The sequence below is a fragment of the Leuciscus leuciscus genome (genome assembly GCF_965113295.1).
Source record: "Leuciscus leuciscus genome assembly, chromosome: 3".
Taxonomy (NCBI): domain Eukaryota; kingdom Metazoa; phylum Chordata; class Actinopteri; order Cypriniformes; family Leuciscidae; genus Leuciscus; species Leuciscus leuciscus.
Genome location: NC_138727.1, coordinates 11,347,414 through 11,361,686, shown reverse-complemented (window position 1 = coordinate 11,361,686; position 14,273 = coordinate 11,347,414). Strand labels below are relative to the sequence as shown.

Here is a 14,273-nt window from a genome sequence, read left to right as displayed (position 1 = left end):
CTAAACCTACACTGTTAGAAATTTCTTGTAATTTTACAGGAAATTCCTGGCTAATAGTTGCCGTAAATTTACTGTGAACAGTATACAGGACTGTTATTGTAATTCTTAATACAACATCCCTACTGTAATTAATTACAATAATCATGTAAATTTACTGGTATTTGCCAGGAATTTCCTGTAATTTCACAGGATAGAATACTGTAAATATTACAGCAAAATTTTATATTTACGGCAACTCAGTAGCCAGGAATTTCCTGTAATTTCACAGGACAAATCAATATACTGTAAAACATTACAAGTATAAATATTACAAGTAAAAAGCTGTCATTTTCCGTATTGGCCAATTAAAAACACAACAATGGTATATTTTCTTTTTTTATTAACAAACTGTGCAAAAATACATATTACAAAAGTATCCACTTTATTACACACAAACAAAATTTTACTTTTAAAGGGATACTCCACTTTTTTGGGGGAAATAGGCTCATTTTACAACTCCACCAGAGTTAAACAGTTGAGTTTTACCATTTTCGAATCCATTCAGCTGATCTCTGGGTCTTTAGAAGAATGTCAGAGTTTTTGGTCCCATTGACTTCCATAGTATATATTTTTTCCTACTATGGAAGTCAATGGGACCAAAAACTGTCTGGTTACTGACATTCTTCTAAAGACCCAGAGATCGGCTGAATGGATTCGAAAATGGTAAAACTCAACTGTTTAACTCTGGGGGAGCTGTAAAATGAGCCTATTTCCAAAAAAAGTGGAGTATCCCTTTAATGAAGAAGCTCACTTCCAGACGTCCAGGCAGCCTATCATCAGGGGGAACACGATGATATGGAACAAAGGTGTCCAGCCAGACTTGAACTGCATAGGGGATGTTGTTCATGTTACTATCCCTTCAACTCAAAGTCCAGTTTTCTTAGGAGGGTGCAAACAGGTGCGTTGAGCCTGTGTCTCTTCTCGGCTTTACTGCCCGTCTGGGAGTGGATTCCACAAAAAGCTCTGAAAACTGAGAGAGAGGAAAAAAGTTAAAGTTTTCATATCTGTTAAATAATGACAAATACTGTGTAAAAAACATAAGTAACCTACTTGCTCATAAAATAAAATGACTTTGATGTATTTATTTAACATTAACAACTTTAACCATACAATTTAATTTAATGAATTAATGAAAGTTGTAATGTTAAACTGTTGTCCGTCAGTCTCTTCTGTTTACACAAATGATGTCCTGCAGGGGAAAACCAACTCTACTATAGAACAGACACTTAACAGTAGCTGGGTCTACATCCAACTTTTTAATGCACATTTTAACCATTTGAAAAAGAAAACCTGACTGGAAACGGTTAAAATTCACATAAAATATTCTAATGTGAACAAAAACTTCTATGTGGATTGACAAATTTGCATTTTTTGCAATTATATCAGGTGTTTCAAGTTGCCCTGTCAACCTTACGTTTTGATCCCACAGCTGTTCACGACTCCTAGGTGCGTGACCATTTATAATTCGCATAACAGAGTTGATTGAAATGCTCTCCAATTAGAGGGTTTTTTTGCCAAATTTTTACGAATGCGTTTAAAAGTTATGTTTTAATTGGATGGAAACCTATCTATTGACATCATTGCATAGAATATATCATAGAACCTAACAATACTGGTAATAAGGTAATAATTCATGGGACGTTACATATGAGAATGATGGATTCACTTTACAGTAAGGGGACATGAATTATCATGAATTCATGTATAAATTCATGCATGAATTATGCATTCATATCTCATGAATCATCAGGAACTAACACGAGTTCAACATTTTTCATTCATGACTTCATGGGTGAACAACACCTTAATTAAAACATTAACCAAGATGGGTAAATCATCATGAATTATGATTTATTACGCATGATCATGATGTTTTCTTTGTTCACAGTTATGCCACTGTTCATCAGTGTTTCTAAGGACCAGTCACCACTTTAGTTGAGGGGCCACACAGTCATTGATAGATAATGCTTAGTTAATGATGACTACTGTATTTGAATGTCAACAGTTCATGTCTTCTTCAAAGCCTGCAGGTAGTTGGACAGACCCCAAAATAGACCAATCACAGCTCAGAGCACACAAATTCTGTTGACATTCAAATACAGTAGTCATCATTAACTAAGCATCATCTATCAATGACTTCATGTATGTGGCCCCTCAACTAAAGTGGTGACTGGTCCTTAGAAACACTGATGAACAATGTGCTAATGGTCGCATAACTGTGAACAAAGAAAAGCATCATGATCATGCGTAATAAATCATAATTCATGATGATGTACTCATCTTAGTTAATTTTTTTATTAAGGTGTTGTTCACTCATGAAGTCATGAATGAAAAACGTTGAACTTGTGTTATTTCCTGATGATTCATGAGATATTAACGCATGAATGAATGCGTAATTCATGCATGAAATTATACATGAATTCATGATAATTAATGTACCCTTACCGTAAAGTGTTACCTCATTTTCTTTATTAGTGTGTAAACAGTTTAAACATACCTTTGTATAAAGTCCCTGAGGCGTCTTTAGGATACTGCATGTTGAACACATAGTAAGCAGCGAAGGTTTCAGCCACTCCATTCAAAAGACTGTTTTGGGCCCCATCACAACTGTTCCTTCTATGAACACTTGTTGCGATTAGTGTCTCTCCTGAAATGCATTAACACAATATGATAATAAAAGGTGAGTAAATCATGGGGTAATTTTCATTTAAAAGTGAAGTACTCTATAAAATAAGGGAAGAATATACCTTGCACAATTAAGCAAGGTGTGCTGGATAGGTCTCTCTCTCTCTGGATATCAGCAGCTGTGGCAGAGGGCTAGGCTAGGGAATAAAAAACGTAAACATTACCAAATTTATTACCAATTACACAAATTAAAAATCTATTATTATTTTAGTCCATATAGTCTGCCAGGCAGCCACATGTAATTTGAGACAAAAAAAAACCCAAAATGGTTAACTTAATTTTAATACTACTGATAATTTGCTGCCTTTTCTGAAGACAAAGAGAGCGTTGAAAGCTTTTCAACAGAACCCAGGCTTTTATTTTATGACGATGCTGGTTGGATTTAGTTGCACACGCGCAGTTTATTTTAGATACAGACAGTTACTGTACATGACTGTTCTTCCAACCTGGTTTGCCAAGCACAAAGTAATGTTATAACATATAAGCATACCAGATGCTATATTCAGCTTATCTCACAGTTATAGCTGACTCACATAATTAAAGATACCTGCATTGTCGTTTAATTAAAGCCCATATTTCAACTAAAATTTGCTTGTGTTTGTTCAGTGACCGTAAAATCTATAAACTTCGTTTATGCTAGTGTGCAAACCACGGCTTCAAGACCCCCGATTACAAGACAGCAACGCAGAAGTCCTAATAATGTTACGACAGCCTGTCCAGTAGCACGTGTAATCAATGCAATAACCTGAGCTAACTGATCGGGCTAACGTTAATGCTTATTTTAACAGTCTGGGCTAACGTTATTTGAGCTATCGTCATTGTGGTGGTTGTTTTCCATTAACGTTAGGCTACGTTACAAGCTCAGCTCTACTCGATTCTACTCACCATGTTTGTTTTTCCATTGAAAATAGTGCCGTGTATCTGCATGTGGTAACGTTACCATTTTCTTTATGGATTGAGTAACTTAAAGAAGACGCCGCTTCACCGTGGTCGGTTCAGGTTTATAACGTCGTTACCCGGGAGTGAGCGGGGCGAGTTGTTGAGCTAACGTTATATCTAACATTACTCTAGCTAATGTTACTGAAATATACCAAGCGAAAAATTGTGAATATCTCGTACCTTGTAGCTGCATGTGGTAACTTTTTTCCGTATGGGTTGAGTAAGAAGACGCCATTTCACCGCGGTCAGTTCATAGTGTTGTTTTACCGGGAGTGAGCGAGTCGAGTCGGGGCGAACGTCACAGAAGCTAATGTCACTGAAATATACCAAACGAAACAATCACCACTCATATGACCGGTATTAATATATCCATAGACTTATAAAAATAGATTTCATGTTAACGTTTCATACCTGAGATGTGTTCCTTCCAAAAGCTGCTTCTTCCAAAAGTGTTTGATTCTGGTGCCGTTGGCCGCCACGGTACCGCGCAATTTCAAAATTCAAATCGCAGCAATCCCACAATGCTATGCGGTGGCTGTAAAATAATGCTTCTACAGTGTAGTTACAACAAAATTACAGGACTGTCCATAAATTTCCCATCATGCATTTGTATTTACAATAAAAACATGAATACAATATGTTGTTGTAAATTTTATTGTAAAAATTACATCAATTGCTAACAGTGTACCATTCTCCACCCCCTGATCCCTAAACCCACCCCTAAACCTACCCATCTCCACCCCCTGATCCCTAAACCCACCCCTAAACCTACCATTCTCCACCCCCTGATCCCTAAACCCACCCCTAAACCTACCATTCTCCACCCCCTGATCCCTAAACCCACCCCTAAACCTACCATTCTCCACCCCCTGATTCCTAAACCCACCCCTAAACCTACCCATCTCCACCCCCTGATCCCTAAACCCACCCCTAAACCTACCCATCTCCACCCCCTGATCCCTAAACCCACCCCTAAACCTACCATTCTCCACCCCCTGATCCCTAAACCCACCCCTAAACCTACCCATCTCCACCCCCTGATCCCTAAACCCACCCCTAAACCTACCAATCTCCACCCCTTAGATCTGGATCCAACTCCACCCCCTGGATCTCGTGTACTGCAGTGAGGTGCTACTAGATCTCTGTTAGAACCAGGACATGCAGTCACTGAACTTTTGGGCAGAGATTGGCATACATGTGAGGAGTAGTTTATAAGGAGTAAATCTTGTGAGTCACTGGATTGCACAATTTAGAAAGAGTCCAATCTAAAAATATAAACAGAGCAGTTTACTAGTTACTAGCTAAAAATAAAATGAAAAAATGTAAATAAAAACACAATTTCTTGTGGCTATACCTTTAAAATAATGTGTATTTTAGCATTTATTTTAGTGCAATACACCTTAGTTTACACAATACAGTTTTGAATTAAACTAACAACTTTTTATGCGTTTTGGCCGTTCATTTTAGGGGCCTGAAAACGCAAACTTTTGAAAACAAGTTTCAAAGTGCAAGTTTTTAAAACTGATACCATTATTGTCTCTGTAAACTACAAAAATGCGAATTTGTGAAACCGGTGACATCATGCATATGTATATTACGTGTTCAGTCTATAGGTACGTAGTGTTTCTTTACAAAGTGACATCACTGACTTTTATGGCATCGCTGTTGAAAAAGGGTAGTTAGCTGGTGAAGTGGATTTACTTATTGTAGAGTTAATGAAAGTTATCATGAGCCGCGTTTCCACCGAAATTACCCGGAACAATTTGTACCAGGAACTTTTTTCCCAGGAACTTTTTTCGCCCCAGACCGGTTGCTTTATGCGTTTACACCGCGGTCTAAAGTACCGGGAAGGTAAACTGCGCGCAACTGCTCCTCCCAGTCTGCGACGGACAGTAATCAGTTTTGAGCGCCACATTTATAATAAGTAGGCTATGGAGGAGATTCAAACTGTGCTGCAGTTATGTATTGGTTTACTAACGAGGTAATTAACAAAACAAAATAGACGAGCACTGATACTAAAGCGTGTTCAGAAAGCTCGTATGCGTATAAAATTAGACAACGTATGTTATCAGTGTTATCATGTGAGATGCCTGGGACGAACGCGCAAAAAAATTCCTCTTTCGCAAATACGCTTAAAAAAAGCCAGAACCCCGTCTATCAATCATAAATAGTGACAGTCTTGTAAATAGTTGTTTGTTACTAACCTCAAAAGCGCTATTTCAATCCTGTTATAGTAAATTTGTAACATGGTTTGGAGTGCCTTGCAATAGATGACAATGTGTAAACATAATGACTTAATAATAAAAGCTGTGGCAGAAAAGAGACGAGCACTGATAAAGCGTGTTCAGTAAGCTCGTAATGCTAACGTTAGATATAAAATTTGTATGTTATCAGCTATTGCGGACATTGAACGTGAGATGGCTGGGACGAACGCGCAGAAAGTTTACTCTTCCACAAATACCCTTAATAAAGCCTGAAACTCGTCGCCAGTCCACCAGTTTTTTTTATTAAATTCCATATTTGCAGACAGACAACTCTTACTGCATGAAGCCACGACACGAACCGCAATAGATTTTTTAAAAAGGGAGGTTAAAAATAAATAAAATGCTGCGTGGTGTCATCCAACCAAAATGCGGCGTGAACACAACCAATCAGCTTGTGCAGCGCACAAGTCCCACCCCTGAAAGTTCCTGAACTTTGAAAAAGTACTACCTCATGAGCAGGGACTATCGGAGGGGGAAATATTTACCCGGAACTTCATTTAGACCCTGGTTCCTGCGGTGTAAACACATCGAGTACCAGCCCAAAGTCCCTAGTTCCTGGGGAAAGTTCCTGCGGTGGAAACGCGGCTATGGACATTGTAATGTTTGAAGCGGATGTCATAATATGGAAGTAAAATAATGTCAAATGTTTTTGAAATAAAAAGCCTGTTGAATTGCACTACTTGGAAAAAAAATAGGCATTGCATTAACCATGTTTGCATTTTAACGCATTGTATTTTTAGGGCTTGCATTTTTATGGGCTGAAATTCAACATGGTTGAATATTTAAGCTGTGAATATTTCAATTAAAAACATTTCAAACACCTTTTCATTATTAAAAATTCAATAATCCATATTCACCTTTCATATTTCACTTCCAAAATATTCAAACTGTTTAAAAATACCTATAATATTCAACAGGCAATTTTCAGTCCATTTTATTTCGCTTTGCAAATTCACTTCCACAGATTCAGTGGTTCAAATTCGACAGTAAATTCAACATTGACGTCCAGGAACTGCAGGAAAAGCAGTAGATTGCCGAGCATACTCTCCATCTGCTGTTAGTCGACCTCACCATCAGGGGGTGCAAAAGCGCGTGTTGTTGACGAAGACCAGCAACAGTTAGAGCAAGCCATTCATTCATACAATGAAAATGATTACCTGTGTCAGTATATATGCGGAAAAGATGATAAACACACAAAAGCTGTGTTTATGTTTCATTCAATAACTTCATTGTTACTTTCCCTGTGTAGCCTACATGTCATCAGCTTTCTCTACCATGAACAGGATTATAATTGGTTTCCCTCAATACCTCATACTCAAGGATTCCCCTTCCGTTGGGATAAAACGCTTAATGTAGCTTATGGACTAATACAGTGATATGAAAGACCAAACTCGCACCTTATTGGGGATGTAGGCTGTAGGCTACTACAGGCAAGCAGATGGACTAAGAATATGAACGTAACGCGCAAAGTTTCATGCAGAGCATTTCGTGATATACTGGCATAAAATCAACACTTGATCAATTAATACTAACACTTTCTCTTCTCTTTTCTCTCTCTCTTTATATATATATATATAGTATAGTATAGTATAGTAGGCTATGCCTACGTGTATTGCATTAGCTTAAACTGGGAAGAGTCATAGCACTTGCATATTGTTGTCCTCCAATTGTTAGTTTAACTGTAAATCGCTTTGGATAAAAGAGTCTGCTAAATAAATGACTAAATGTAGCCTAATAAATGTAAAATTGGCTTGACATTGGACATTCGCACATTTAGGGACCGTCTCTAAAGTTGCATACAACATTGGCATACACGTTTCTAACTTCAATAGCAAACTTTAATTTATTTGAATAAATATAAAAAATCTAAAGGGTGCGCATTATGCCTGACACTACATGAACACTTTACAGTTGGTTTTATGACTGTAAGTCGTTCTATTCAAATGCTATCGGAGTTAGAAACGTGTATACCAAAGTCGTATACACTTTAGAGACGGTCCCTAAATGTGCGAATGTCCAACGTCAAGCCAACTTTATGCCAGTCTATCACTGGGAAACACTCAGCATTGAGCTTTGCGCGTTATTCTGAGTCCATCTGCTTGCCTGCGAGTTTGGTCTTTTACATCACTGTAGTCCATTAAACTATGTTAAGCGTTGTATATGTCCAGCAGGGGAATCCTGTATTGAGGGAAACCCTAATAGCCTGCATGCAGCACATCGCCACAATATAAAGTTAAGGCAACTAAACAACCAAGAGAAATATATGTCAACCTCAAAAATGTAACATTGGATCTGTACATCCGCATCGGGGAATAACATTATAATGTCGTTCACGGTATAGAAAGATGCATGTTGGCTACACAGGACAAGTAACCGTGAAGACACTGAATTTAACATAAAACAGCCGTCATAATAATCACAAATACACTTACATTGCTGTAAAGGAGTTTTATGAATGAATGGCTTATTCTAACTGTTGCTGGTCTTCGTCAACAACAAGCGCTTTTGCACCATCTGATGGTGGGGTTGACTAACAGCAGATGGAGAGTATCTCGGTAATCTACTGCTTTTCCTGCAGTTCCGTTGAATTTACTGTCGAATTTGAACCACCGAATTTGTGGAAGCGAATTTGCAAAGCGAAATAAAAGTGACCGAAAATTGCCTGTTGAATATTATAGGTTGTATTTTTAAACAGTTTGAATATTTTGGAAGTGAAATATGAAAGGTGAATATGGATTAGTGATTTTTTAATAATGAAAATGTGTTTGAAATGTTTCTAATTGAAATATTCACAGCTTAAATATTCAAACATGTTGAATTTCAGCCCATAAAAATGCAAGCCCTAAAAATACAATGCGTTAAAATGCAAGCATGGTTAATGCAATGCCTATTTTTTTCAAGTAGTGCAATTCAACAGGCTTTTTATTTCAAAAACATTTGACATTATTTTACTTCCATATCATAACAAATGTTAGTCGACCGTGAAGATTTTAAAACGAGCGTTGATTCATAAATCTGTAAGATCTTACCTTCATGCTGTGGAAATACAAACTGGAAAACACAAGGAGTGCACCGCTGAAAAGGGGCGGAGCTACACAAGGTCTATAGGCGGATAGTGATTCCTTAAAAAGTGACATCGCTAACTACTGGTTTAGCTGCAGAATACAGCGTTTTTAGTCGTCTTCATGGATCTTTGACAACGTTGTCGTCTGTACGCGAAAAACGTTGTCTGGTAAATGTACCCTTAGTCTTCGATTGCACATTGTTTTGTGGTAATCAGGGTTATTGTGGTTAACTAAAAATAAAACCATAAAAATATTTGTTTTACTAAAAAAAAAAAATATATATATATATATATATATATATATATATATATATAGGCCTATAAATAAATATCTAAAAACGTATTTTATTTTACCTAGTTGCGAAGGCAACATTTCTCATGTTTGTTTAGTTTATTTAGTAAATGACTAAAGCTGTAGAAAATTTAAGAAAATAAAGAGAAAAATAGAGGTATAAAAAATGTAAAAAATTCAATCTAATTCAATACATTACCATAAAATATAATAGAATATCAATGATACTTAAATAACTCTGGTGTTACTATAGCATAACGTCTAAGGCCAGAGAGACTTTTGTAACATACAGGGTTGAAGAAGAAATGAAGAAATACATATTTCATATGCTTTATTTTGAGCACGAATCTTCCTGATCCTGTGTGCTCTGCAGGAGTTTAACAGTCTCCATCGCGTGTGATTAAAATTTCTGATTTGGTTCTCCTAAAAAAGGACACAAAAATGTAATCATATTATAAAAATATATATAATCTACTCTAATTGTTTGTGTGTATGTCTGTGTACGTGACCTACAGTCGTTCCACACACAGCAAGCACTCGTTGCCGTAGGTGTTTCCGTCACTGCCGCACACAGGTGCAAGGTTCATAGGACACGCCAGTATCTCGGCCATCTCGGCGCACACGGGCTACAAAACACACACATACACATGTGGCAGACTAATTAAACCACTGCATTACAATAGTTTTAACCACTAAAAGATAAATGACCTTTTACACATTTACAAGGTAAAAAAAAAAATCCTCCCTACCTTTCGGGTTGAGCCAGTTGATCCCTGCGCCCCTGAAACAATTGCATTTTTTTAACATTCGGAATTTTTACGGAATGCAGAGCAACATTGTAGTGAAGTTAACTCATATTTTACACACCCACAGTGTGCCTTAGGTTGTTACAGACTGTAGTATAATCAACAAAGACTTCAAATAATTAATATCAATTGATTAACAACACTCATCATAAGTGTAGGCTTTATATGTTGACTGTACCTGAAGGGATCAGCAGAAGAAAGCCGAACAGAAGCACTCCTATAGACATATTGACAGAGAATGAGCCCTACAGTACTCACATGACTTTATATGACGACAATGAAGTGTGGGAATTCCAACACTTGAACACACACGCACAGACCCACTAGAGATAAGACAGTTTAATACAGGAACCTCGGCTCTGCTCTGTAAACGCAATCTTAGAGAACTTCTTGGAGTGTAAACAGCGTCATGTGGATTCATCTATGACCTCCTTTTATTTGTGATGGTTAAAACTATGTAAACAGCACAATATGGACAGTCAACTTTCATGAGAACACTGTCTAGGGAAGGACAGATTAAATTGCAAATAAAGTTTTTAAAAAAATTATTCGTCATTTTTGTTTATTAGCCTGCTTCTTGACATTTTTTAGTTAATAGCATGACAAAAGTTTTTCCTCAATAACTGTAAGTCATGTATGTGTGTGTGTGTTTGTGTGTGATTTAAGTTACTTGGTGCCATGCGGGCTGGTCTGAGTATTTCAGAAACTGCTGATCTACTGGGATTTTCGCGCACAATCATCTCTAGGGTTTACAGAGAATGGTCCCCAAAAAAATCCAGATAGCAGCATTTATGTGGGTGAAAATACCTTGTTGATGTCGGAGGTCAGAGGAGAACGGCCAGACTGGATCGAGCTGATATAAAGGCAACAGTAACTCAGATAACCACACGTTACAACCGAGGACTGCAGAAGAGCATCTCTGCAACATTGTTGAAGCTTGAAGCAGATGGGCTACTTCAGCATAAGACACACCGGTGCCACTCCTGTCAGCTAAGAACAGGAAACTGAGGCTATAATTCGCACAGGCTCACCAAAATTGGACAATAGAAGATTAGAAAAACGTTTACTGGTCTGATGAGTCTCGAATTCTGCTTCTGCATTCAAATGGTAGGGTCAGAATTTGGCGTAAACAACATGAAAGCGTGGATCCATCCTGCCTTGTATCAGTGGTTCAGGCTGCTGATGGTGGTGTAATGGTGTGTAGATATGTTCTTGGTTCCCTTTGGGTCCCTAAGTACATTACATTTACATTTAATCATTTAGCAGACGCTTTTATCCAAAGCGACTTACAAATGAAGAGAGTAATAGAAGCAGTCAAATCAACAATAGGGCAACAATATGCAAATGCCGTGAGCAGTCTCACCTAGACCAGCGCAGCACACGTAGCAATGATTTTTTTTAAATATAGAATAGATATAGAATAGTAAGTGTAAGTATTATTAAGTCAAATGTTAGCGAAAGAGATACGTCTTCTTGAAGATGGCCAAAGACTCAACAGGCAGGTCATTCCACCAGCTCGGAACAGTCAAGGTAAAGGTTTGTGGAAGTGATTTTGTGCCTCTTTGGGATGGAACCACAAGGCGCCGTTCACTTGCAGAATGCAAGTTTCAGGATGGCACGTAGGTCTGAATTAAAGAGTTAAGATATATGGGTGCAGAGCCACTGGTTGTTCTGTGGGCAAACACCAGTGCCTTGAATTTGATGCGAGCGGCAATTGGCAACCAGTGCAGTTTTATGAGGAGAGATGTGACGTGCGCTCTTGTAGCAGCGTTCTGGATCAGTTGCAGAGGTTTGACAGTTTGACAGCCAAAAGAGCATTACAATAGTCCAGTCTGGATAGAACAAGGGCTTGGACAATGAGTTGTGTAGCATACTCCGATAGGAAGGGCATGATCCTCCTAATGTTGTATAAGGCAAATCTGCAGGACCGGGCAGTTCTAGCAATGTGGTCTGTGAAGTTTAACTGATCGTCAATCACAAATCTAAGGTTCCTGGCTGTCCTGAATGTATTTATGGTCGACAAACCCAGAAGGTTTGAATGGAGAAGTTGTGGTGAAGTGCTGGGTTGGTCGAGACCACAAGCATCTCTGTCTTTGTAAGGTTGAGTTGAAGGTGCGGCCCTTCTTCCAGCAAGTAATGTCTGTCAGGCAAGCCGAGATGCGAGCAGCTACCATCGGATCGTCTGGTTGGAATGAGAGGTATAGAGTTGTGTGTCATCAGCATAGCAGTGATAGAAAAATGTGTTTCTGAATGACAGATCCTAGTGATGACATGTAGATGGAGAAGAGAAGTGGTCCAAGCAATTGTACTGTACCAATTGAGCATCATTTAAATGCCAATGCCTACCTGTGTATTGTTGCTGACCATGTCCGTCTTCTGATGGTCGAATCATCTCAAACCGGTTTCTTGAACATGACAATTAATTCACCATACTCAAATGGCCTCCACAGTCACCAGACCTCAATCCAATAGAGCACTTTAGGTTTATGTGGTGGAACAGGAGATTTGCATCATGGATGTGCAGCCAACAAATCTGCAGCAAATGTGTGATTCTGTCATGTCAATATGACCAAAATCTCTAAAGGAAGGTTTCAAGCACCTTGTTGAATCTATGACATGAAGAATTAAGGCAGTTCTGAAGGCAAACGGGCTCCAACCCGGTAAACATACACACACTCACATATATGTATATATACACATAATATATATACACATACATAGCAAGATACATACATTAAACAGTCTCATCTATTAATGTATAGGTTGATACAAGTGGTAATGGGGATTCAAGTTTATTTTGAGTTTTATAGACCTTAGTCTTTTTTTTTTTTATTGTTAATTGGAAAAAGAAGATTGTCTCCATCTACAGGCTGAAACAGGTCAGTGCAGGTGGATTTATTGAATTTACTTTGCATTATACACTGTTGTGTATATGATAAAATGCATTGTATTTCATGCTTGACCACAGAATTGCAAACACAGTTCAGGGATTGCAGTGCTGGTTTGATCTGTGAGTAGGGGTGAGTTTATATAGTGCACTTAATGACCTCATAATGTTAGTAGCCTACAAGAAAGTTGGCCAACAATATAATATAAAGGTCCCTTGGTTTGAAATGGACAATTAGAAGGAAAACACATTCAGTTATGTTCTTCAGAGGTTACCTAAAGGTTATCAGAATGATCATTAGGAAGTTAATGATTACTAGTATTATGTTTATAATAGGTGTGGTAAAACTTTGTTCTGCTGGCTTAAAGCTCTTCTTCAACAGTGGAAAACAGAACCAACAAAGAAATGGCAACACAGCTGCACTTAAAGCAACATCAATGGAAACTGAACTGAGACCAATTGTTTTCTCAAGGTCTTTTCATGGTTGCAATAATGGGAAACACAGATATTATTATATACTATCAACTGTGTTTAAGTACTTCTGTGGCTTCTACCACAGCTGGACTCAAATGAAGGTGTAGAACCATCTCAAGGATGATCAGAAGAAATGGACAGCACCGGAGTTAAATATATGAGTGTCACAGCAAAGGGTCTGAATACTTAGGACCATGTGATATTTCAGTTTTTCTTTTCTAATAAATGTGCAAAAATGTCAACAATTCTGTGTTTTTCTGTCAATATGGGGTGCTGTGTGTACAATAAGAAAAAAAAGAACTTAAATGATTTTAGCAAATGGCTGCAATATAACAAAGAGTGAAAAATTTAAGGGGGTCTGAATACTTTCCGTACCCACTGTATATATATATATAAGAGAGAGAGAGAGAGTACATTTTAAATTATTCATTATGTTCATTTATGATATATCAATAATAACAAAAAAACTGAACACGTTTTACCACATTCACAGTATATGGAACTAAATAACTAAATGTTTGTGTAAAACATATTTAAGTGCTGAATAGTAATTATTAGGTTAACCTACTCATATACAGGTGAGGAACTATTACTCATACTAATCTCTAATCTGATCACTTCCTGACAGTGCTGTCTTTACAAGAATCAAAGATAATCAGCATCAAAAATAGTTTGCAGGCTAATCATAGCTGATTCAATCAAAAGCTCTTTCAGTCTTGCCTGCAGCAGTTTCAGTGTGTTTTCTGATGAGCACGAGACCTCAAATATCATTCTTCAGCTCTAAAGGCCATATTTGGAAATAAGGAATTCCTCTTCTACAGTA

At 37.7% G+C, this 14,273-nt stretch overlaps 1 protein-coding gene and 1 long non-coding RNA gene across 5 annotated transcripts; both read right to left on the bottom strand.

Moving 5' to 3' along the window:
• Positions 1 to 873: 873 nt before the first annotated feature.
• LOC309494073 lies at positions 874 to 4,344 on the bottom strand. 3 transcript variants are annotated; one of them, XR_014204212.1, is made up of 5 exons: positions 4,075 to 4,344; positions 3,844 to 3,979; positions 2,787 to 2,856; positions 2,537 to 2,686; positions 874 to 1,009 (listed from the first exon to the last, which is right to left on the bottom strand). It is a non-coding gene; the product is annotated as an uncharacterized lncRNA (long non-coding RNA). The 3 variants fall into 3 exon arrangements; XR_014204210.1 differs by having other exon boundaries at positions 2,787 to 2,861; positions 3,844 to 4,344; XR_014204211.1 differs by having other exon boundaries at positions 3,844 to 4,344.
• A 5,255-nt stretch (positions 4,345 to 9,599) lies between these two features.
• On the bottom strand, positions 9,600 to 10,525 carry spink4 (serine peptidase inhibitor, Kazal type 4). Of its 2 annotated transcripts, none has more exons than XM_082165711.1 (4): positions 10,348 to 10,525; positions 10,033 to 10,064; positions 9,797 to 9,909; positions 9,600 to 9,706 (listed from the first exon to the last, which is right to left on the bottom strand). In XM_082165711.1, exons 1-4 carry the CDS (start codon positions 10,508 to 10,510, stop codon positions 9,661 to 9,663), a joined length of 354 nt encoding a protein of 117 aa, XP_082021837.1. In that variant the 5' UTR covers positions 10,511 to 10,525; the 3' UTR covers positions 9,600 to 9,660. The 2 variants fall into 2 exon arrangements, with proteins under 2 accessions (XP_082021837.1, XP_082021838.1); XM_082165712.1 differs by having other exon boundaries at positions 10,268 to 10,398.
• Between the last annotated feature and the right edge of the window lie 3,748 nt (positions 10,526 to 14,273).